We start from the raw sequence: 26,103 nt of genomic DNA on the forward strand, positions 1-26,103 counted from the left end.
CGTTTCTAATCTAAACTGTGTTTTTTAACTTTGAAAACAACCAGAACAGAATGAACAATATTGTGTGTATTTGTTTTATTACAGACCTTCAACGACAAAGCCAACTTTTCCTTCTTACACTTGTGTTGTGATCTCGTGTGTGTGTGTGAATGCGACATTTACAGGAAACGTACGTATAAAAACGCTACGACGCGGATCATTATGTACATTATTCGCTCGCCAACGACACTTTTCCAGTTCCTTTAACTTAAAACGCACTTTCCACGACTTCCTCTCCCGCTTTCCTGACACTTCCTCGTCCTTCGTTACGATCGCTAACCTGCGACATAATCACGTTCAAGCACAATCAGAAGCACTTTTTTTTTTAGACTCGGCAAAAGCGACTTTAGTTTATTTACCTGCAGATTCTTCTTCAAAGTCACTCGGGTCGACTTTCTCGCGTTCGCTCGTGAGGAAAAAAGTCGCATTTTCTTCAACGACCTGATAAAACAAACCGAAAGACGCGTACATTCTTTGTGTAGTCTCATTTTGGTGGAGTTTTATCTCCTGATACTTTCATAGCGCAAAACACACACAAAAAAAGAAAATGCTAACACATCCGTACGATCGACATTTAATCAAAAACATTCGGACTCGTAACGGAAAAGAAAATTCACTTCATGGAGGACGATCGGTCAGATATCTGCCGATGTTTGATTGCGACCGATGATTGTTTTGTACAAAGTGACGACGACTCGACAACGGGGAAACAGGAAAAATCCCACGAAATTAACGTAAACAAAACCGCAAACAAAGATAGTTACGAACTTATTGTTTTCAGTGTTTTTCCTCAAACCCTCGCTGTACACGGCCTAACAATAACAACAATAACACAGAATAAATAACCACAGCATTTTGAATATACACTTATAAACTAAGACAACGCAATGTACCATCTAGTGGTCGACGTGTGTAACTGCAATTTAAGGCTGGAGTGTATTTCCTTTTGTTCGGACAAAAAGAGTCTAGATAGTCTTTTCCATTGACTGGAAACAGGAAAGGTTTAAAGGACTGAGTTGAATAAACCGCTGAAATTTTTGATCAGATGCCGAGTGTAGATTATATCGTGAGGTAACTGGACTAAAGCGTTCGTCAGATTAGACCCAAACAGACGGCGAGAGACTGATTATATCCTTCAAATACGCTGCTGTGACTACTCCCACATATGTTCAGTTTCTAGACTTTTTTTTAACTTCATTTGAAATAATTTGCCATGATTCACGCAAGGGAGAAGCAATCGATCACTGATGTCCACATTTAGGCGGAAAATTCGGAATTTCCCAATGAGTAGACATTTCCCGCCAAAATGTCCACATTTAGACGGAAAAAGTCGAAATTTCTTAAAAATTCAAAATTTCCCAAAAAGTAGACATTTCCCACCAAAATGTCCACATTTAGACGGAAAAATTGGAAATTTCATAAAAATTGGAAATTTCCCAAAAAGTCGAAATTTCCCATCTGAATTTCTCAAAAAGTCGAAATTTCCCACCAAAATGTCCATGTTTATCGGCAGATACATTGAAAATGGCCGTGTTGGTCAAAGTGCTTTTTGGTGCGTTTGGGAGTTTTAATCTGAAAAATCCTCAGCATTTACTTCACGATCGATAAAGTTCAGCGTTTCCTTCCTTTCCCGCATAAACACAACAAAGTGTAAACAAAAGAAATGTACTATATACAAATGAAATAATTTAACTGTATTATATACATAAAAAAGGCAAAAAAGTGAGGTTTGAGTGATTAGTGCCGTTCCGTTGAAAGATCGATTCGTACCCGTCGACAACTTTCGCGTCTACGTTGGATTGTACGTTGTTTTGTTTTTCTTTAAACATAAACTGGATTTCATGCTACAGGTGAAATATACAGTAAATCTGACGTGGAAACTAACGCAACACCTTTGTTTGTTAGCTCGTCTACGGCTGGATGTTCGGGACGCGTCACAATGTGGATACGGTGTTTTTTTTTTGCTACGGTGATGCGTTCAGGTTCCACCCTCTACGTTAGCGGCATGCTGATAAATGTCTATCTAAATATCACGTTTGTACAGTTGAAGCAGCGACTCGTGTCGTACAGGATTATGTTTAGTACTGTGATTTATTTGTTGTTGTTGTTGTTGATGATGATTAAAAATTAGCTGCAGGTGCAAGTGTTGATGCTCTACGTGTGTTTGGTTGATCAAACCGAGCCGCTAACAGCCGCTAACAGCCGCTAACAGCCGCTAACAGCCGCTAACAGCCGCTAACAGCCGCTAACAGCCGCTAACAGCCGCTCCTCGATGTCGTCTCGCCGTCGTCTAACCGATCAGAGAGCTGCGTCTGGTCAGGTCCACGTTACTGGAGCTTAATCCTCTGCAGTCTGATAATCCAGAGTTAGCATCCTGAGGAACAAACAAAAACAAAATCAACCTTCATGCTCTCATGCTTTTGGTAAACATTTTTGGTCCTTTAAAATAAGCGAATACGCTATAGCGCGTACATTTACATTTTTTTATTGTGTGTATATGTCGCAGAGTTCATATTGGACACTTTCTTTGGTGAATTTTCTTGCCGATGCTTCTTTTATGACCTTTTATAATAACTTGCATAATAAATAACTATAAATAAAATGATTATAGACGACGACTCCACTCACACTTCCTTTGTTTGTTGGATATCAGAACTCTTCGTCAGTTATCAGAACTCAAAAATTGGCGAGTTTCATTTCGTGCTGAAACAATTACTCAATTAAACTATTTTGATCATCTTTAATCGGTTTGAGTTTTTTTTGATAATTAAACAATGTTTGTGCGATTTTTCCACTTCTTAAATGAGAGTATTTTCTGGTTAATTTATTTGGTTTATATAAAGAAATCATTCAAACTGATGAAACAAGACATTTGAGAACTTCCATCATTACCAGGTTTGACAAACACCGATCAACATTTTTTTCATTTGATGTCGGAACACAGATTTTACCCAAAGTTCCTGTTTCCTCTGAATCAAAACTTAATGACGGTATAATATGATCAGTTTACATTAAAGATTCAAAAAAAATAGTCTTAATGATACACTACCGTTCAAAAGTTTGGGCTCACCTATACAATTTTATTGTGTTTTCCATTAAAAGTCACACTTTTATTCATCAAAAGAGTTGAAAAAATTAATAGAAAATATAGTCAAGACATTGACGAGATTATAAATAATGATTTTTATTCAAAATAATCATTTGCCCTTTGGTCAAAGAACCAGCAAAACTGTTTTCAGCTGTGCTAACATCATTAGCACAAGGGTTTGCTAATCATCCAATAGCCTTCTAACGCCATTAGCAAACACAATGTACCATTAGAACACTGGAAATGGGCCTCTATACACCTATGTACAATAGTCGTTTACCACATTAACAATGTATAGAGTGTATTTCTGATATATTCATTGAGAAAAAGTGTTTTTCGTTCAAAAAAAAAGGACGTTTCTAAGTGACCCCAAACTTTTGAACTGTACTGTTCATGTGACTTATTAAAGCAGTGCAGTCGTACCTGTGTGGTCTCCTCTGTGCTCTTGTTCAGGAAGTTGAGGGAACTGGCTCTCTTCATTCTGAGCAGAGAGAAAAACAGAAAAATAAGACCATTCAATTTAAATTAAACCATGATTTATTAAAACATGATTTATTTTTGTAGAGTTTTAACATTTTAAACAGCTCTTATAATCCTCACAAAAGGCCAAGTTCATTCATAATCAACCCATGTAACCACAAGGTGCTGTGTATGCTAACAAGGAGTTAAAGAAACAATGACCTGAACATAATAGAAACAAAGGGGAACAATGTGAGTTACACCCGTTAAAATAAATAAAAAACAAGGATCAATATAGTATTATCAATAGTTGATGTAGGGAGTGTAACTCTGTAAATTTAGATTATGGTCAAAGGTTAATCTCACCCAGGATTACGAGGTTCTTGAGGTCCGTTCCCCTGCAGCTTCTTCACCAACATCTCGCTGCTCCTCCTCAGAGCGTCGCGGAGTTTCCCGAAGGAGCCGCTGCGACGCAGAGAGCCGTTACCATCCTGAAGAAAACATCAAAACAAACACTTAACATGAGATTACAGCTCACTCTGGTTTAAGAATATAACTCACCAAAGACGTAAAAAACACAAGGAAGAACATTTACACATATTTATTAGGAATATTAGCTAGTATTGCTTTACTTAATCAGTATTACAGATAGTGTTGGATTTAAAGCTTCAGTGTGTAACTTGTGTTGCAGCACACCTGCTGCACTAATGTTTCAGAGAACTGGAGTGAATTCCTTAACCTAAAAGTTCACTTCATGGAGTAGCATAATATATAGAGTTTTTCCCATATTGCAGTGGTTTTATTTTATTTTGGTGTGAATTCATTAAAAACGTAACGGACATTTAAAGGTGCATTATGTAATAAATCTAAAGCAAACTGGCCATAAAATCCTCCTAATATGTCACAGAGACTCAGGAATAATGTTCATATAACAAACTGAACTCACCAACAACAACAGTACAGACAAAATATTTGCATTAAAAAAAGAATATTTTGCAGACTGCAAATCATGTTTATGTTTCGAAATCATGTTTTGGCCTCATGTGGCGCCACCTACCGCCGTCTACCAATCATTGCAGTCAGTAGAGTCTCAGCTACCGAGCAACCACGGGTTGCCAGTTACGTCAGAGAACGAAACCTAAAAGACTTCTGTATTTTGAATTTGAATGCAGTAACCGTTTTTGGCCACATTCTTACATATGGCGCCTTTAAGTTACAGACTGGAGCTTTAATTACTACGACAATACTGAATTAATTTCATACAGGCAATTAAAAAAGCGCAGTTTTTTTTGCTGTTGATGACATTTTTGCCAAGAAATGAAGAGATTTTAAAGAAAATGTGCCGACAGTTTTTGAATAAATCAGATTTTTCGCCATTAAAAATGACATGATTGAGTTATAGCAGTCAGTGTCTCATCTGAAAGGTTTGTTTGGGGACGATTTCTGTAAGAATTATGATAACGATCGATTATGAGCCTTTCATCATTTGAATTTCTTGTTGAATTTTGTCGTTGCCGTTCTGTTTTTGTACATTTCTGCGTTAAATCACATCGTTTTGCAAGTGTTTCTGTTGATTTTATATCTACATTATGCACTTAAAAAGGGGAAAAACATTCCTCGAGTCAGATTTTTAAAATAAAACAGCTTTTCACGACATCACATTAACATTAGTATAAAACCCGTGAACTGACCCCGCTCCATTCGGCCGAGTCGTCTCCTTCGTTGTCTCCTCTCTGTCCTCCAGCTCCGCTCACTCCCTCCCTGCTGTGTCGTCTGTCTCCTCCTCCTCCTCCTCCTCCTCCGTCTTTCAGCAGCTCCACCACTTTACTCTGGTTGAAAGCGTCGATGCCCTGACGACACACACACAGAGAGCGATAAAAGCTTTTCTTTACTCCACTGAACACAAATCAGCTTCGGACGTAGTTTTTTACGCGTCCGTAAATCACAGCCGTGACGAAGCCGGAGTTAAATCAGGCTTCGTAACAGAGGCGCGGACGTTTAATCTAATGGCGGTAAATTTGCACGCGTGTTAGCGTCGTACTTGTTTGCGCGACTTGCTGGCGCACTCCTCCAGCGTCTCCGCCGCCTCCAGTTTCCCCTGACGACGGTACAAAGCTCCCAGGCTTTTCAGGGTGGTGTTCACCGTCGGGCTGCAACGACGACAACAACAAAAATCATTGAATTCTATTTTCCAGTGTATATACAGTGTCTTTTAGGACTTTTTATTATTTTATTTATGCAAGTGAGAAAAAGTGGAAAAGATATTGATTTTCACCTGTTAAAAATGCAGAAACTGCTCACTCTCCTGCACCAAACTCCATAGAGAAATTTTGCGATTTTAGCTCACAAAGAACGCAGCAGCTGCTGCTCCACTGCTGCCATGTTTGTTCAGATTTATTTAACTGGTACAATATTAACATATACTTTAACACTGAAGAAACCAAAACAACACATTTGAACAGCGAACGAACAACCCGTGTGTGCGGCGACTTTAAATCGACAGTTTTCTCTATGGAGTTTGGCGCGTTTAAAGGTCACAGAGTGGTCCTGTTGCACATATATGTCAGTTATGGAGGTCTACTTACATACATTAACTTGTTTTTATGGTCAAAAACCTCCTAGTTGCTGTTAACGAGCCGATAGAAATACTCTTTTCTGACGCTGTTGCCCAGCCGCGATATTTCAGACTCAACTCTCACACCCAGAAGACAGAGTCTTGTGATTGGCCAGTACCCAGAAGTGACATATTCAGCACACCAGCTCTCAGAAGCGCAGCTCCCCCCTCTGGAACGGTGGATGCACTGCTCCTCATTATCAAAACATTGTTTTAACATTGTTTAAAAAGCGTTCTCAGCAGTGGCTGAACTGTTTGTTTAGAACCTTCAGGGCTTCGTAAACAAGGTAATGACGCAGATACACACTATAAAAAAAAGCATTAATTGGAACTTCCGGTCTAGGTCCGCTTTAACAAACTCCAGTTTAAGAGGAAACTGTTGTTCGAAGACGAGAAAAAGCAAAACGTAGACTTAAACTAGAGGGGTGATAGTCGACGACTTCTAATCCTCCGCGCTGAGTCCATGCGCCCGTCCAAGTGCAGCTGTGGGCTTGAAAAGTAGGTCACCCATCTTCGAACTTGTCCAAGATACTTGTAAGAGGCATCCACAGTGCCAGTTTGGCAGCAATACAATAAATATTTGTCAAGTTATCGCGTTGACAAGGTTGAAAAGTGCCGGTTTTTGGCTATTTTCCAAGTTTCAAGTGCAGCTGTGACCTTGGAAAGTACGTCAAGGTCACCGATCTTCGAACTTGTCCAAGATGCTTGTAAGAGGCATGGACAGTGCCAGTTTGGCAGCATTATGTCGAATATTTGTCAAGTTATCGTGTTGACAAGCTCGCAAAGTGCCGTTTACACATTTCTCACATTTCCACGCAAAAAAACACGTAAAAATTCACGAAAAATGTTTAAAAAAGGATTTTTGGACAAAACGAAAGAAACGCCTGGAGATATTCACCCACTAAACAATCCTGCAAAATGTGAAGGACGTACGCGCACAGGAAGGTATTCATTTTAGTCCGGACGGAACGCTCGTCGAGCGCGGAGCATAAAAAAGGCTCAACTAATAAAATATACTCCTGCTTTAGTGACAACAGCCATGTTATCAGTTAAGTTGACAGAGACCATGTACAGAACAGGGCCTATACCAGAGTTAGCTAAACAGCTAATCTGCAGGCAATCAGTGAGTGTGCTGTAATTTAGTAACATTAATTCATGAAAAACATGGATTTTTATTATTATTTTAATCTTCCTGCCACCTACTTTTTTACCACAGCAAACTCTGGCATAAAACCAGGCATAGAGGAGGTTTGAGTTCACAGACGGACACTTTAGGTTCAGGAGACTCAAGCTTTGAGGCTCATTATCAGATAAAGAGGGTCACGTTTTTCATAAATGATATAGCGTCACACTCACCTGTCCACCTTGCAGGCTTTATACCAGCTCCCATACTCCACATACAGACCAGAGTCCTTACGCTTCCCCTGTGACACAGACAGAAAAGAGGCAGTTAAACTAAAATCGGCTGTGTTCAAAATTAAAATGTTGTTTGTGCGTCTCAGTCGCTGACCTTGCTTTCTTCCCTCTCCTCCGCGTGCATCCAGATCGGCTTGTTATCGTCTGCAACGTTAAAAAAAAGAAACGGCAATTATATTCAAACACAAGCGTGGACGCTGTGAAAATAAGCTCCGACAGAAATGAAGAACGTCATTTATTTACCCTGTGTTGATTTATTGCTGTTAAGACTTTAGCTAATAAAGAGCTTGTTTATTTTGTGAGTGTGTGTGTGCGTGAAGCACTGCTGTTCACACAGTGACCGGGCGTCTGTTTACACAGAGTTTACACCTTTGATAATGTGATGACACACTCGGAATTCTGAGTTTCAAAATCAGAACTTTGAGTTTTAAAGTCAGAAATTTGAGTTTATTTTCAGAATTCTGAGTTTTTAAGTCAGAAATTTGAGTTTATTTTCAGAATTTCTGAGTTTAAAGTCAGAATTTTGAGTTTATTCTCAGAATTCCTGAGTTTAAAGTGAGAATATTGAGTTTTAAAGTCAGAATTTTTACTTTATTCTCAGAATTCCTGAGTTTAAAGTGAGAATTCTGAGTTTATTCTCAGAATTTTGAGTTTTAAAGTCTGATTTTGAGTTTTAAGTCAGAATCCTGAGTTTTCTCAGAATTCTGAGTTTAAAAGTCAGAAATTTGAGTTTATTCACAGAATTTCTGAGTTTATTCTCAGAATATTGAGTATTAAAGTCAGAATCCTGAGTTTTTAAGTCAGAATTCTGACATTTTAAAGTTTAAAGTCAGTACTTTTTTCCCTGTGTGGCCCTAATCCTCTTCCATAGAAAACAATTTAAAAAAAGGTGGCAATTATTATTGATTTCTGGAATCTGGTCCTGATCTGGACTACAGTCCCACCCATTAGTGACTTAGGGTTCACATGATAGTTCCAGCATGACTCGGCCTGGCCCGGAACGGCTCATTTTCTACGACGATAGTACCTCCTAAATGTGGGCGGAGTCACAGCGCGGCTGCATGAAGCTGCTGTGAAGCCGTTACAGCGAGAGGTTTGACGGTTCCTTACTGTTAACAGATCCAAACTCCTTCTCGTGCGCTCTGGTCAGGATTTCTTTGTACAGAGCCTCAGCGTCTTTGAACTTTGACTGCTTCAGGTAACACGTGGCCTGTGGAGAACACACACACACACACACACACAGTTATCTCTCTACGATCCACTTATTTGAACGTAAACGTCATCGAGTCATTCAAAAACCACGCCCACCAGGTTATTTTTGGTCTTGGCCACGTTGGGGTCGTCGGCGCCCAGCTTGGACTCGTAGATCTCCAGCGCTCGTCTGTAGTAATACTCCACCTCGTCGTACTTTCCCTGGTTCTGACACAGCAGAGCCAGGTTGTTCAGCTGCTTGGCCACGTCTGGATGATACCGGCCCAGAACCTACAGAGAGTACAGACACGAGACACAGTTTCATATGATATTAGTGGGAAATATTCACATTTACTCATATTACACAAGTTTAATTCAGATTTCTCAGGAAATATAACGCAAATCAACAAAACTACAAAAACGCAGAATAGAGCAAGATATGAGACACTTTTCATCATAACTGATCAATATGTGAAATATACACACATTTATTACAATTATTATTATTAATAATAATAATAATAATAATAATAATAATAATAATATAATAACAAATCACTTTGTCTTTTTAAACTGCATTAAAATAAAGATGTTTCAAATTAATTAATTCATTCATTAAAAAAATGAATGAATGAATTAATTAATTAATTAAATAATGAACTAATTAATTAATTAATTAAATAATTGATTAGTTAATGAATTAATTCATTTATTTTATTAATGAATTAATTCATTCCTTAATGAAATACATTCATTCAATAATTCATTTATAAAATAATGAATTAATTAATTCATGAATTAATTAAAAACTATAGTAAATTATTTTATGTCTTTATGTAAAGTCAAATACAAAACAATTTTAAATTTTAAACTTAAGGTAAGCCTCTGATGCTCAACAGGTATTACCTTATTTTAAAAAAACAACAAACAAACAGGTTTATAAAGATCATATTTATGCATTTTTCCCATGAAATTTGCATATTTTATGTTCAAACAAACATAAATGTCTTTTTTTCCTTGCACTCAGGTTTCGATCCATAGTAAATACATTTTAAAATCCCATATTTATGACTTATTATTCTTTATTTTTATGGGGCAGAACAATTCATCGTTAAAACATAATTGGCAAAATTAAAATCAAATTAAATCCAAGACATCTCGAGTTAAAATAATGTACTGCCATTTAAAAATCCTAACCACATTCATTTAAATCCGTTTAAAACTGCACTAACATACTGATCCCCAGTCTAATATTTTATAATAATAATAATAAAATGCGTACCCTTATATATATAAAAATATTAAACGTACCTTCTCTCTGATTTCCAGCGCTCTCTTACACAGAGGCTCCGCCTCCTTGTACTTCCCCCTCTTGCCGTAGAGCACGGCCAGGTTGTTGAGCGTCGCCGCCACGGCCGGGTGATCCTTACCCAGCGTCTTCTCCCTGATGGCGAGGGCGTCGTTCAGGAGGTGAGCCGCCTCTTTGTACTTGTTCTGGTCTCTGGGTGAAGAAGAAGAAAAAAAAAACGGACGTGTTAAAGCTGCGGTGTGTGTTTTTTCCGTCTGCTGAAGTCCGTCCCTCACCTGTAGACCAGGGCCAGGATGTTGAGCATGGTGGCCACGTCGGGATGGTCGTGTCCGGACGTCTTCTCCAGGTCCTCCAGGGCTTGCTTGCAGAGCGGCACGGCCACCTCGTAGCGGCCCTGCGACGCGTACTGGATCACCAGGTTGTGCAGCGTGCGGAGACGCGCCGGGATCTCGTAGCCGCCCTGCTGCGCCGCCACCTCGCCGCTGGGCTGAGCTGCGGAACGCGGCGACGAGACGAGAATCTTAACAACCCGAACAGTTTAACACAATTTTTTTTACGTATTTTTAAGTCGCTGATCGTGAAAAAACGTCTATTCTGAACATTAAAAACAGCAATAACGTCGGAAAATTCACATAAAAGCTCCAGAAAGTGACAAAATTCATGATAAATTAGCAACAATATTCAGTATAAATCACACAGAGAAAGGCAAACACATAACATAACATTGAAAAAGGTCATTATTGTCAACTGTGGCAGATAAATATCCACGTAGACGGAACGATTTTGCGATCGCGATATCCGTGGGAACGGTGATATTTTATACTAATTTTCGTTCGATAAAAACGTATTTAAAAGGATTATCGTCTGATATTTGTGCAGATCTGTGAGAAACAAACGTGTTCTCTTCAGTCCGTAGAGTACGAATTTTGTAATTTTGGAATTAACAAAATTGGAAATTGTAGTCGGCCGTATAATTTTCGATTAATTTGTTCAGCCCGAATGTAACAAGTGAGGAAAACCAGAGCAGGAGTCGCACGAAAGCACACAAATAATCAAAAATACAGACAAGATATTCGTTAAAATGCACATGACACAGATACAAAAGAGCAGTTTAGTGAGGGAAAAAAACACATGTGCAAAACAAGTCACATTTTGCTCAAAATACTGAAATATGTGAGTTTAAAAGACAAAAACAAGATCAAATTAATTCAAGGAGTAAATTAAATCGGTCACACCCAGTCTGAAGAACGGCCGCCGTCATCCAGAAACACACGTTTTCCTCCTTTTTCCCTTCTCTTCTTCCTCTTTTCTGTGAATTCCACCTTTATTCGTCAAACTAATATCATATTTTTTACAGTTTTTAAAAGTTTCTTCTCCTTCATCGTCCGCGTCACTCTTCGTCCTCCTGCTGCTGCTCACAGGTGTTTCTAATCTGACTCTGATTGCACCTGCACTTCCTGCTCACAGGTCCTTAAAGGGACATGACAGCAAAAAACTGACATTATATGAGATAAATGACAATATGAAGCGTTTATAATCACTATATTGTGTATGTAAAAGGGCTGACATTTAAGAAAGTGAACATTAACCAGAGTTCGACCGTCAATAATTAAAGAGACGGAGAAGCTGCTGCGTTCACTGTCCAGCTAATGGGTGGGAGACATTTAAATGCACCGCGCTAAGTGAACGTCTGCTTAAAATCTTTCTTTTCTATAGTTGTGAGGACCATTAAAGACATAAAAAAACCTGGCTATATGGCTTTAAATATGAATGGGTGAAGATGCCATGCATTCCACCTTCTCAAAAGTGAACATTTGCAACTTTTTTGACCATTTCCTCACGAGAAACGTCATAATTTAGGTGTTTTTTTCACAAATAATCTAAACAGACGGTGGTATAGACCTGTCACTTTCAAAAAATATGAGAAAATTCCCCAGGAAACATTTAGGCTTTTTAAAACATAAATAATGAGTATAAATTACACGGAGAAAAGGACAAAACACAAGGGCTGAACAATGATTTGAAATTTGATCAAAATCAAGCAGGAAAACACAAAAATCTGTTCTTGCAGCTTCTAAAACACAATAATTTGCTGAGAGAAAGTTGAATATTTTGAGGTTTAGATGAAGAGATCATATAAATAATTGTGGCTATTGTTAGCATGTTGCTATGTTAGCATCATGCTATCGTTAGCATGTTGCTATGTTAGCATGTTGCTATGTTAGCATGTTGCTATGTTAGCATGTTGCTATCGTGCATTGGTGCTATCGTGCATTGGTGCTAAGGTCATACCTGGTCCCTGGTCGTCGTCGTTGGGGAACAAATCGTCCAGACTGTCCTTGGACGTGTCTCCGGCTCCGCTCCCGCCGCCGCCGCCTGAACTCTGGCTCTTCTCCTCGGAGGGCGACACGTCGTCGTCCAGCTTCTTGATCTGGTTCATGAACTCCAGGTGCTTCTTCTCCTCCTCCAGCTGGGCCACGCTCTGCTCGCTGCGCTGCAGCTTGTGCTGCGTCCCCGCTAGCTCGTCGCGCAGCCACTGGTTCTCCTGACAGAGGCGGCGCACCTGAGCGCGCAGCTTCTGCTTCTCCGACTCCACGGCGCTGAGGTGGCTGGAGAGGGCGATGATCACCTGAGGGAAAAGAGGAAAACTCAAGTTTGTAAACGGCTCTGTGACATATTAGGAGGATTTTATGGCCAGTTGCTTTAGATTTATTACTAGTGCTGGGCGCTAGGTTAACGCACGCCACGTTTCCATGACGACAGTCCCGTTAGCATACCTACAGTGGAACTGGAGCGGTTTCGTTTATCAAAAGAAAATAACCAGCGTACCTGTGTATTGCGTATGTGTGCCTCTGTTTTTACAGTTTAGACTAATTTTAAGGGAATCACGTAAACATGACGTCTTTTTCTGGTCAGTCGTCATGGAAACGTGTCATGCGTTAGCGTGCGTTAAAGTTGATGCCGTTAACGCGTCCAGCACTATTAATTACATAATGCACCTTTAATCTTTTAAGTTCCTGTTTCGTTAAATCACTTTATCCAACAAAATCCACTGAAAATAACGATTGTCATGGTATTTCAACAACAAAAAAAAGACACAAAATTGTACATCTCTACTTCCTTTATGACCAACAAACCACCTACTTAGATTGTTTTTTGACAAAATAAGTTGTAAAAGGTTCTATGAGAGCAGCTGAATCCCATAAAACGATGAATAAATGGCCGTCGGCCTCTCACCTGAGCCTCTCCCAGGCCGAGCTCGATGGCCTCCAGACTCTTGCGCAGCAGCCCGGACTTCTCCTGGGCGACGGGCGGCTGAGCGCAGTCCAGCAGGGAGTTGAGGAGCTGGGCGTGTTCGCCGCGCAGCGTCTCCAGGCCCTGCATGACGGCCTTGGTGTTGAGCACGATCTCATCCTGGCTCAGTCGCTCCAGGGCTTCTTCGCGAGGATACACCATGGTGGACATCGCCTGGAGTTCAGGGACGCTGCTGCTGCTGCGGAGAGGCGAGGAGAAACAGAAAAAAAGATTTAAAAAAAAAAACACAATGAGAAACGACGGAACGCGAAACAAGAGAAGACAAAAATGAGCGAGGGAGTAAAGTGATACTTGGTCCAAAAAGGGAAAAATAAGCGACGCAGGGTGTTCGAGAAAATATGACACCCAAACTAATGCTCAGAGGTCAGCGGCGACATAATGCTTTTCCATTCCGTTGTTGCATAATCAGCCCCAAAGGTGGTAAGATTAGATAATGTGTGTGTGTGTGTGTGTGTGTGTGTAATCTATGTCGAGTTAAACCCATTTAAACGCAGCTACAAGAGGATTCCTCCGAGGCCTGAACCTGACGCAGCAGCTGCCGGTGACGAGTAAAGCCAATTAAAGTGAGACGGCGTCACTGCACGACGACGACGACGATGATGATGATAGACCGAGTCAGAGTGAGGCCGCGGGGACGCTAGCTCAATTATTACAGCACCAATTAGTCTGCAAAGATCAATGTTGTCTGACCTTTGTGTATACAAGACATTTAAGGGCAGTCGTTTTCAAATGAAACCACATTTTTGTGCCAGAGTAGCTGTAAACGTATCTCAGGAGTCAGGAAGATAATGATGATGATATAGAGCGCTCCCCACCCCTAATATATGCAGCATATTGATGTTTTCCAGTTGAAGTCGGAATTTCCGAGTTCCAACCCAGAGAGTCGAGGAATCTTTAAAAGGCACTTCTGTATTAACTGTTTGACAGTAAATCAGTCGCCCACATAGTACCGTTACGTACTATTCTTAATCAGAATGCAATCAACTCGGAACTCGCGATAACTCCCAGTTCCGACTTCCTACTTCCGATGCAAATGGAAGGCACCAAAACGCCCGACAATAGCCTCTAAATGATAATGTATCGTCACAAAAAAAAAACCAAAAAATGTCACTTTTAATGATTTTTTTAGTCGTATGGAGAAGAAAAACAATGGAAATATTCACATTTAGGAAGCTGAAAAGGCCAAAAACAGCTTAATCTGATTACTAAATTAATCTGGACTATTTTTGATAATCAGTTTGAGTGTAATTGAAACAAACTTCCTGATTTTTCATCTTCTTTAATGTGAATATTTTCTTTGCTCAATAGAAATCATTCAAACTGAACCATTTGTTGGTTTGTGGACAAAGACGAGACATTCGAGAACATCGTCATTTCCAGTTTTGGTAAACAACAACAACAACAACAACAACATTTGCATACGCTTTACGGACCAAACAGGTTCTGGATTAATCGACAACATAATCAATCAACAGATTCAACAGAACAACACGTTAATCTATGCCTAAAAAGATGGCCGACAGAAAAGTTTGATGATAACAAATAACACGATTTATAGAGTAATAATCCAACGTTTTGAGGATTAAAACATGGCAACCTTTACCTCTAGGTGATAACGTAAATACTAGTTAGTTGGAGGCCTAATCTATCTATCTATCTATCTATCTATCTATCTATCTATCTATCTATCTATCTATCTATCTATCCTCCCCCTCTCCCCCTCCCATCCTCCACAAACACCGGCTGCATTGCACCAATACTCTCGCTCTCTTCGAGCCAAACAAACGCAGACAAGGAAACGACAGTGAAATGTGGAAACATGACACCGGGGAATTCAGTGATTTCACTCCTTCACACGACCGCGTTTACCACTGTTTTCAACCCACGGATAGATAAATAGATAAATGGATGAATGGATGGATGGATGAGGCGGTGGAAGGTGGAGGCCTGAGGCCGGAGGAGGAGGAGGAGGAGGTGGAGTCTTGGCAGCAGCTGAATGAAGGTGACCGATGATGGAGAAAGAAAACACCACCATCTCCATCATTAAGCTCCATGACTCAGGAAATATGCAAAAAAAAACACAAAACAACCAAAAAAAACACTGTGGTGCTTGAAAATGTCGCTTTTCTACATTTTAAATGATTGTAAACAAAAGCAGGCCCGACCTCTACGACGTTACACAATCCACATTATACACATTAACGACATTTTACACACGCAAACATGAGGAAATAACATAGAAAAGGGTGACATTTGGGGCCACAAACGCAGCACTGACAGGACATGACGCATTCACGGACCTCGCCAGGGATGTCACGTTTAATTTGACACCTTGCGAAAACCCACACACAAAAAAAGACGCGTTTACCGTTAAAAGGCGGCTAAAATACGCATTTAATCGTCGCATTGTTTCAACTCAACGACTGCGACTTCGTGTTCGTGTGATTAATCGTTGTTATTTACGCGTATTTCGGTGTTTACCTTCATCGAAGACAAGTGCGGCGTTTCTCCGACCCTGGAACAAAGCGCGAGGACACTGTGTTGTGATGCTACGCGCAGGCAACGGCAAGCTCGCGGACAGGAAGCCAACTGCTTCCGGTGAGATTTTCGAAATAAAAGAGCGTAACGTAAATGATTCAATCAAAAATATTTATTTTCGGGCCTTATGTTTTTTTTTATAAATTAAAGTTTGAATTGTATCAAATAGCATTGTATTCTTTAAATTTTTGATAATTTTGCTTTGTACCTTGGAGTAATTAATTGTAAATAATTACGATTTCACTTTTATTTATCCAAATACAACAAAAATAAAAACTAAATGTACTACTGACTGACATATTGGTGTGAATAAAAGGTTCCTTTACTTCAGTTGCCGTCAATTTATAACCACAAACCTTTAAAAATGAGCGTAAAATAGGCGTAATAACGGTTAGCTTTACTTTGAAAGAGTCCGAGCGGAAAAAAGTAGTTACAGTAAATACAGTCACACGTACCTGTCTTATTTCTACATGCGTTATTCGGTACAAGGTGCACTAAAAATACGCTCGAATTTGATTTAACGCGATTAAAAACACACAGTTAAAGCCTGTCAGTTAGCTAACAGCCACCGTAGCGCGCCGCTAACAGTCAATTTTACTCACCAAAGCTGACATTTGACAACGAAGGACAGAGAAACGGCTCCTAAAAAGTGTCCAAAGCGGACGCTAAGTGACCGGAAATGTCCACTTTAATTCACAAAGACAAAGATAAACCGCAGATTTGGTCAAAATGAGGCGAAAATGGCTTCAGCTCGAGCTACGATAATCAAAGATGAGGCGAAATGTCAAGATGAGTCACGCCGGTCTGTTTCTCGCGCCTCCGCTCGGGTGTCGCGCATGCGCACAGACGAGAAACAGCTGAATCGAGCTAGTTCGAGCCAGTTTGTTCGTTTGTTTGTTGTTTTTGTTTTATAGATGATTTTGAGCGTATTTACTGTTTTTTTGTGACGAACTGAAATGTTTTAATTGACTTTTACGGAACTTTCACACGACTAAATGGAAAATAAATGCACTGTTTTGAATAGTATTGGTGTTATATCACACGTAGTGAAAAATCTGGGACGTAGAACAGCGAGTCGTCTGCGTACAGACGTATCCGCCTGTGAATTTTGAAGAAATCTGACAAAATTAGATGCCGAATTGTGTAAAAAAAAAGTTCACAAATAATGACACAACAAGACACGATCAGGTGACTAATTTGTATCGGATTACATGCATTTAAAACTAGCTAAAAAGGACATTTGCTGACTAATTTGGCATCTAAGAGGGCGTTCTTCTCTAAACAGGATGTACGTGGAAGGGAAACATCTTGCTTTGCCTGTACTCTTTGTTCAGTGAAGGGTCCCATTCAAAGAGGTGAATAACGAACGCTGCCCTCAGGATAGAGAGTCTTTTCTGCTTCACAGGCGTCATGTGCACCTTATTATTGACAGTATAATGTGTTTTTGAGCAAAAATCAAGACACGGATGTGTTACAAATCAGGAATATTTGTTTTATTTTAAAAAACAAATGAAACAATGAACACTTTCCACTCTTCATCCCACATTTGTTTGACAGACAAATCATGAAAAAAGCCGTACTACAAAACATGTGAAATTAAGAAAATAAAACAAAAATAAAGAATACAATATAACAAGTACTATCTGATATGTACAAGCACTGTAGTTTGTTTCACATAGTTATTGTTTTTTAAAGGCAAAAGAGAAACAGAAACCGAGCTGCATGTGCAAAAATACCCTCCACGAGTCCACAAGCTTCAGGACGCGCCTCGAAATCCCGTTCCCGTGACGACAAACCGCTAACGTACAAAGCTGTGTGGGAATGAGAAGATTTTTTTTTTTTTTTTTTTTCGCAAAGCTTGTGGAAGACCATGTGAAGAAGAAGAAGAAGAAGAAGAAGACTCTCTCCATCATCAGTGAGAAAAGACACTGCCGATCACGGACGGAGATAATCGACGGACCAAACGGTTTCCTAATCTCTAACCACGACGAGTCGACGACGGAGGGGGACATCGTTTACGGCGACACGAGCACGGACGGAGGTACGAGGAAAAACACGCGGGAACCAGTTAACGGCACAGACGGAACAACGGTGACTTCAACGGTGAGAACGAAGAGTCGTCCGACGAAAAACGCACTCATTTCCGACATTTAACGTTGAAGTGACGACTTAAGAGCCGACGGGGAATTTATCAGCACCCCCGGAAATACATTGCGACGTTTACCATCTTACGTCACTTTTTTTGATGCTTCTCTTTGCGCCGGAATACTTCGTCGATGCGGTAGAAGTTCGGAAAAAGCGAAGATTTGCGTTATTGCCGTATTTTGACCCAAAAAACTAAATATTAAAGATTATCAGTTATGATAAAAAAACTTCGGAAACATATTTCATCATGAATTCCATTTTTCAAACGGAAAAGTAGTGGTACCCTTTCAAAATAGAGCATACTCCTAATTTGCCACTATGACTTCCTAGTCATTTAAAGCAAGATTGCTAACGCGATAAGCTGATTGTGGAGTCTCACCTCCAGACTCCTTTTTGTCGGCAAACTCAAGTGCTAATGTTTGACAGGTCCCATGCTAGTTGCTGGAAGTGGCTATCGGAGGTTAGCAGAGCAGTGTCGGTCACGGCTAACTATGTAGCTGAAGGTCGCTAATGTTGCTAAAGTGATGCTAATGTGGTTTCTGCCTTGTCCGCCGTTGTTGGATGCACTCTGTCGTCATCACCAGGAAGAGCTAAGTAATTATTCTCTGTGGGTTTGTCACACAAAAAATTAGCTTGAAATTAGCTAAAGATTACCAATACGAATATTTTTTTCCCTCTCATTTATAAGTTGATTAGGCAGTTGTTGCCAATGCCAGCACAGTAACCTAGCCATCTGCTAGCCAACAGGAGGCGCCCTCTCCCTGAACTGCACTGTGATTGGTCAAAGTCTCCTGTCATGATCGACGCTATCCCGAAATGCTACGATGGCGTTATTTAATCAATAGCGCTTAAAGTACGCTGCGTAGCCCAGCTTTAAGTGTAGAAGTCGCTTTGTTTTTGGTCTCCAGTGGGAAATATCCCCTTTTTTTTTAAACTGCTAAATGCTAAACTTTGCTCACCAGCTAGCAGCTAGCTTTGTCCGTCAGTCGCATCATGAGTGCGGGTGATGTTTGGGCCCAAAATACAAAAGAAAACAACAACTTCAAAAAGGCGCTAACATCACCAGAAAGAGCTTGGTGATTATTCTCCCAAAGAATTAGCTTAAGATTAGCTTGAAATTGAGCCACAGAAACTTAGCGACACACAACTTCTTATTCACATTGATGCAGTCATTAGTGGCAAATTACGAATTACTATTATTATTATTATTAAGTATGGATTATTTTAGTGGTTCCACAATCAAGTAACAACAACAACAACAGCTACAGTACGTCGACGTGGAAATTCAGCCGTGAGCGACACGAGCGGGAAAAACAACGCAAATAAAAATGCTGGCGAATATTTTCATAATATTTGGTTTAAATGTTTTCATTTTTTTTTTTTAGCCAATTTGTACATTCAAATATTAAGAAAAAGAAAAATAAGAATAATCCGGGTGTTTGTTTGTTTTGTGTAACAGGCGGTGACAGAATGTAACAGAGGAGAAAAAAATATATAATCTATCAATTAAGCTTTTAAATCAAGACACTATTTTTAAAAAATATGTTGCTAATATGTAGCTAATACTTCACTTGGAGAGAGTTTTTTACGACGTAGGAGACACAAGCGCAGTACGTTGAATTATTATAATTTTTTTTACAGGTATTTTTGTCGTTTACGTTTATTACAAAACCATAAATCCAGATACACAATTAATTTGTACTACTGTTAAATTTCCCACGTTCATTTTGAATTCAATTATTGACTTTTTTACGATCTGCATTTTGCCTTGTGCCGGGACTACGACGTAAACAGGACCACACACACACACACACACACACACACACACACACACACACACACACACACACACACACACACACACACACACACACACACACACACACACACACACACACACACACACGCACACGCACACGCACACGCACACGCACACACACACAACAGCTGCATGCCCTCTGTCACATGGTAGAAAAACTTTGATATTTTTTTACTAATTTAAGTGATTTTTCTGACCACATCATATTAACTTCACCACACACACACACACACACACACACACACACACTTGGTAGCAGTTTACTGTACAATCACCTCACGACAGCTCGTATCAAAACACCCCAAATACTTTGTTTTCCTTCATAGAATTGACATTATATTATTATATTATTATTTTTTGGGGGAGAATTTGGACAAAAACCAACACGTTTGACTTTAAAACCAGAATCACAGCAACGACAGAAAATGCGGGACAATATTGTGCTTTATTTCACGATCTTCTGGATCATTTTCCTCATCAATGCTGCTGTTTTGGAGCGTTTTTTAAACATTAAATCTGTATTTTCTTTCTCTCCCAGGTACTTATATATATACATATACATATATATATATATATATATATGTATATATATGGGCTGCATGGTCCGTGTGTTCTTATTTAAGTGCATAGCAAACAAGAAGATCTACAGTGAAATCCTGGGACTCTTTGCGCAATAATAACAACAAAAAGTACGTTATACGAACAGCATTAAAGGGAAATTTACACCATTTTCCCCACAAAAAACTGACACTTCCCCTTTGTTTAATATTTTACTTTTTGCTTCTTTTTCTTTGAGTGAGTGTTTCCGTCACGGCACGGTTCAGTTTGGTTCAGTTTGGTTCAGTTTTGGAACGGTTAATCCCTGGCTCAGGCTAGCTCCACTTGGACCGTACCATGTTAATCCGGTACCCCGAGAGCAGGGTTAACGAGAATTTATTATTTTGTTGTGTTTGGGCCACAGATAGAACATTTTTTTTTAGAGAAAAACACGATGAATTCAGAAAATCAAGATTATGTTCTGACTTTAATCTCAGAATTCTGACATTAATCTCTGACTTTAAATCTCAAAATTCTACAATTATTCTCCAAATTCTGACGTTACTCTTTGAGTTTAATCTGCGAATTCTGACTTTAATCTCTGATTTAAAATCTCAGAATTCTGACTTTAATCTCCGATTTAAAATCTCAAAATTCTGAATTTAATCTCAGAATTCTGACGTTACTCTCTGACTTTAAATCTCAAAATTCTGAATTTAATCTCTGATTTAAAATCTCAGAATTCTGACTTTAATCTGATTTAAAATCTCAGAATTCTGACATTAATCTCTGATTTGTCAGAATTCTGACTTTAATCTCAGAATTCTGACATTAATCTCTGATTTTAAATCTCAAAATTCTGACGTTAATCTCTGACTTTAATCTCAGAATTAACCTGGAACAGTTAACCACTGGGTCAGGCTAGCTCCACTTGGACCGTACCATTTTCATCCGGTACCCCGAGGTTCAGGGTGAGAAAAATCGATTATTTTGGTTACTTAATGGAATAATCTGGGCCGAACCAAACCAAACCATTCCAGTTGGTACAGAAGGAGTAATTTAAGACGAGTGTGTGGAAGCCCTTAAATTAACTTAACTTAACTTAACTTTAAACCAAACATGACTGGGCCTGTTTTAAAGGGCGTGTGTGTGTGTTTATGATCGATGAAGAATATACGGAGGGGGAAATTCATTGGTTTGTGTTTTCTTTTTGCGTCGGCTCATGCAAACACGGAGGCGCCGACGATTTACGGTTCTCACGATCGGCGTCTGTGTTCATTCAGCGCATGCACGAGTGGATTTAAGGCTCAAATCAAGGGTCCAGGGGTCAGATTTGAGGGGTTTTGAAAATGTTGCATGCTGTTGCATTCCATAGAAGGGGAGGGGGGGGTGGCAGTTCGGTCATAAAGTTGTGCTGTAAGTCCCTTGTAAACACACACACACTGTACATTCACATGTGCACACACACACACACACTCACACTCACACTCACTGAAAGAGGCGTTAAAGTGACGAGTAACTTTGCTCCAAAAGAGAAATAATGACAGTGAGAAACATGAATTTACAGGAAAAGAAGAAGAAGAAGAAGAGGAGAAAAAAAAAAGTGCCCACTCGGCGTCTTCTTGAGGGGCGGAGTCTGTGTGTGTGCGTGAAGGCGGGACAAAGACGAGGAGGAGAGTCATAGGAGGTGATGGTGGTGATGGAGGAGGAGAAGGAGGAGGAGGAGGTGGTTGTCACCCCTAAGACGGCGGCTTGCTGTAGCCGTAAAGTCCGACGGGAAAGTATTTGACGTGAGTCGGCCACTGAGCGGCCAACTGGAAGAACTTCACGTCGTTCCACTCCACGCCGTCTATGGACACTGAGGGGAAAACACCTTTAAAGATTCAACGGAAACAAGACAAGGAAAACAAGGAAAACAAGGAGCCGCACGGTGGCTCTACAGCGCCCCCCTAAGGTGAAAAGTGAGCCAAAATTAAATTGCACCAAATGTTTGGAAACTTGGTTAGGACATGTGACATACGGGAAAAAGTAGAATTCTGAGATTAAAGTGACAATCTGACTTTTTTTTTTTTAAAGAATTCTGACTTTATCTCGACTTTCTTACTTTAATTTCAGATTCTAACATTTTTCTGTGTAGATATATGTATCTCTATTCTGAATTTAATCTCTGATTTTAATCTCTGAATTCTGACTTTAATCTCATGAATTTGGATGTTAATCTGACTTTAAGATCAGAATTCTGACTTTAATCTCATGAATTTGGATGTTAATCTGACTTTAAGATCAGAATTCTGACTTTAATCTCATGAATTTGGATGTTAATCTGACTTTAATCTCATGAATTTGGATATTAATCTCTAATTTTAATCTCCGAATTCTGACTTTAATCCCATGAATTTGGATGTTAATCTGACTAAGAACTGAATTCTGACTTTAATCTCATGAATTTGGATGTTAATCTGACGTTAAAATCAGAATTCTGAATTTAATCTCTAATTTTAATCTCCGAATTCTGACTTTAATCCCATGAATTTGGATGTTAATCTGACTTTAAGATCTGAATTCTGACTTTAATCTCATGAATTTGGATGTTAATCTGACTTTTAATCTCAGAATTCTGACTTTAATCTCAGAATACATGCTGTTTTTTAGTTTAAATGTGGCCCTAATAATATTCTGTAGTTATAGACCAAGAGAGAAAAAATATATATAATTGAACAAGAAAATGACCTCAGCTCAACAGGAAGTCGGCCATTTTGAATGTGAGATGGAATTTTTCATTTTTATTTTATTATTTATGTTATTTTATATTTTATTTTCATTTTATTATTTTAGATTGAACATAAAATGCTAATGAAACCTGGATATAACGACGTCATGTTTTGTCCACAATCCAAAACTGATTCTGTTTTAAAAATGTCTTTGTTATACGGAGCAAATATTCACATTTGAAAAGCAGAAGAAGAAAAAAATGATCTGAAAACTTGTTTTAACGACTAAAACAGTGAGTGAGTGATTACCTTTGAGGAAAGTCTGCTGCTGTTTGGCCGAGCAGATGAGTCGACTGATGCCTTCAATGACCTGACTCTTTGAGTCCACGTCCTTCTCTTTGGGCTTCTTTCCTAAGAAGATGGTGGGAACTGATGGAGGAGAAGGAAATGACAGGAAATAGAGATGATGTCATTAAACGCTATAAAACACGTGAGGTTTCCTGTTTCAACACAAAATGTAAAATGTAGCTCATTTGGCAAAAAATTGAAGATAAAACAATGATGTTTCATTATTTATAAGTGTACAATCACCTGAATGAGTAGACATGTTATCTATGACTGTTTTTCTGCAAAATTCTAACTTTAATCCCAAATTACGACTTTCTGACCTTAATCTAAGAATTCTGACTTTCTTGACATTAATCTCAGAATTCTGACTTTCTGACGTTAATCTCAGAATTCTGACTTTAATCCTTGAATTCTGACTTTAATCTAAGAATGACGACTTTCTGACGTTAATCTCAGAGTTCTGACTTTCTGACGTTAATCTCAGAATTACGACTTTTTCACACAATTCAGATTTTTTTTTAACTCAGAATTACGACTTTCTGATGTTAATCTCAGAATTCTGACTTTAATATTGGAATTTTGACTTTAATCTCAGAATTCTGACTTTCTGTCATTATTCTCAGAATTACGACTTTCTGACGTTAATCTCAGAATTCTGATTGTCTGACGTTAATCTCAGAATTCTGACTTTCTGACGTTAATCTCAGAATTCTGACTTTCTGACGTTAATCTCAGAATTCTGATTTTCTGACGTTAATCTCAGAATTCTGACTTTCTGACGTTAATCTCAGAATTCTGACTTTCTGACGTTAATCTCAGAATTCTGACTTTAATCTTGGAATTTTGACTTTAAGAATTATGACTTTCTGACGTTAATCTCAGAGTTCTGAATTTCTGACTTTAATCTCAGAATTTTTACTTTAATCCAAGACTTACGACTTTCTGACGTCAATCTCAAAATGACGACTTTGTGACTTTAATCTCAGGCTTTTACAGTAAATGTAATAAACCGTAAAAAGCTGTCAAAGCTCACCCTTCTTGTTCTTCTCCTTGGTGACCACCGTCATGGCCATGGTGCTGACCTGGGCCTGGGGATCACTGCTGCCCCCTCCTGGTAGCCTGCTGACCTGCAGCGAGCGGAAGGCGCTCTTCAGCGTGTTCTTGCAGCCCGTGTCCCGCCGCTCGCCCTCCCGCCGCTTCTCGGCCAGCGAGGCCAGCCAGTAGTCCACCTGCAGGCCGATGGCGTCCACGCCGTGAGACATGCTGGGACTCCTGAGGACAGAGAGACAGACGGAGGACATTTTTTTTTTACCATGACTCAGCAAAAACAAAAGCACGAATGGGTGAACAAAGAAGGAGGTGAGGTCATTCTCACCCCTGCACTGTGAGGACGCTGCCCATGGACGGGGAGGAAGGAGGAGTCGCCGCCTCTTTGATCATCCCCGTGGGCGAGCCGTGGCCGTGGGAGGGCGGAGACGTGGAGGGGACGGCCAAACTCACGGCCACGCCCTCTTCTGTGTCTCCTGATCCAAACGTTTATAACGAGTAATAATGTTAATCCAAGAAGATTAATCTATCTCTTTTCTGTCACTGACATCACAAACAAACAAAAACTTACCTGTGGGAGAAGAACTGGACTCGATGAGGCCGACCTTCACCACCTGGAGAACCAAAAAGTAATAAACATTTTAACATCTATCTATAAAGCGTGTCTGTGTGTCTGTCTGTCACAGGCATATCTCGCTGACCGTTAGTCAGATTGAGCTAAGACTTTGGATATGTGTTGAGCATGACCCGATGGTGTGCATCCTTGATTTTCACATTATTTGGAGGAATTTTAATTTTCACTGATTTATCATGCTGCACCAGGCAGGCAGCGGCTCATCAGCAAAAATTAAAAGTATCTCGGAATGACTTGAAATTTACCATCATAATAGTCGGCAACGCCCTGAACAAGGATCCGTTGAAAATATTTGCAAACCTCTTAAGGAATAATTTTTATGAATTTTTGAAATTCAGGAAATGATCCATTTGCCCTGATGCACTTTGACAGTGAGCTGACTTTCTTCTCTAAAACAAAAAGTATCTCGTAATGACTTGAAATTTACCCTCATAATAGTCGGCATCGCCCTGAACAAGGATCTGTTGAAAATATTTGCAAACCTCTAAAGGAATAATTTTAATGAATTTTTGAAATTCAGGAAATTATCCATTTGCCCTGATGCACTTTGACAGTGAGCTGAGTTTCTTCTCAAAAACAAAAAGTATCTCGGAATGACTTGAAATTCACCATCATAATAGTCGGCATCGCCCTGAACAAGGATCAGTTAAAAATATTTGCAAACCTCTTAAGGAATAATTTTAATGAATTTTTGAAATTCAGGAAATGATCCATTTGCCCTGATGCACTTTGACAGTGAGCTGACTTTCTTCTCTAAAACAAAAAGTATCTCAGAATGACTTGGAATTTACCATCATAATAGTCGGCATCGCCCTGAACAAGGATCCATTGAAAATATTTGCAAATCTCTTAAGGAATAATTTTAATGAATTTTTGAAATTCAGGAAATGATC

The 26,103-nt window shown here is 39.4% G+C and overlaps 2 protein-coding genes across 2 annotated transcripts in view; both read right to left on the minus strand.

Moving 5' to 3' along the window:
• Positions 1–1,774: 1,774 nt before the first annotated feature.
• On the minus strand, positions 1,775–15,943 carry klc2 (kinesin light chain 2). Its single transcript, XM_083910351.1, has 14 exons — positions 15,913–15,943; positions 13,354–13,609; positions 12,409–12,745; positions 10,392–10,608; positions 10,119–10,308; positions 8,925–9,098; positions 8,727–8,826; positions 7,711–7,760; positions 7,557–7,624; positions 5,628–5,736; positions 5,278–5,436; positions 3,953–4,077; positions 3,551–3,608; positions 1,775–2,413 (listed from the first exon to the last, which is right to left on the minus strand). Exons 2-14 carry the CDS (start codon positions 13,579–13,581, stop codon positions 2,330–2,332), a joined length of 1,899 nt encoding a protein of 632 aa, XP_083766477.1. The 5' UTR covers positions 13,582–13,609; positions 15,913–15,943; the 3' UTR covers positions 1,775–2,329.
• Positions 15,944–22,209: 6,266 nt separating this feature from the next.
• pacs1 (phosphofurin acidic cluster sorting protein 1) overlaps positions 22,210–26,103 on the minus strand; it is a gene marked incomplete at its 3' end in the record, with an annotated part of 58,792 nt that continues 54,898 nt past the window's right edge. The window contains exons 20-24 of the mRNA XM_083909819.1: positions 25,148–25,190; positions 24,905–25,052; positions 24,563–24,801; positions 23,491–23,610; positions 22,210–22,328 (exon numbers count right to left, since the gene is read on the minus strand). Of these exons, the coding sequence (XP_083765945.1) occupies positions 22,210–22,328; positions 23,491–23,610; positions 24,563–24,801; positions 24,905–25,052; positions 25,148–25,190 (669 nt within the window). The remainder of the gene's footprint in view (positions 22,329–23,490; positions 23,611–24,562; positions 24,802–24,904; positions 25,053–25,147; positions 25,191–26,103) is intronic.

Source organism: Microchirus variegatus (genome assembly GCF_963457635.1).
Source record: "Microchirus variegatus genome assembly, chromosome: 2".
NCBI lineage: Eukaryota > Metazoa > Chordata > Actinopteri > Pleuronectiformes > Soleidae > Microchirus > Microchirus variegatus.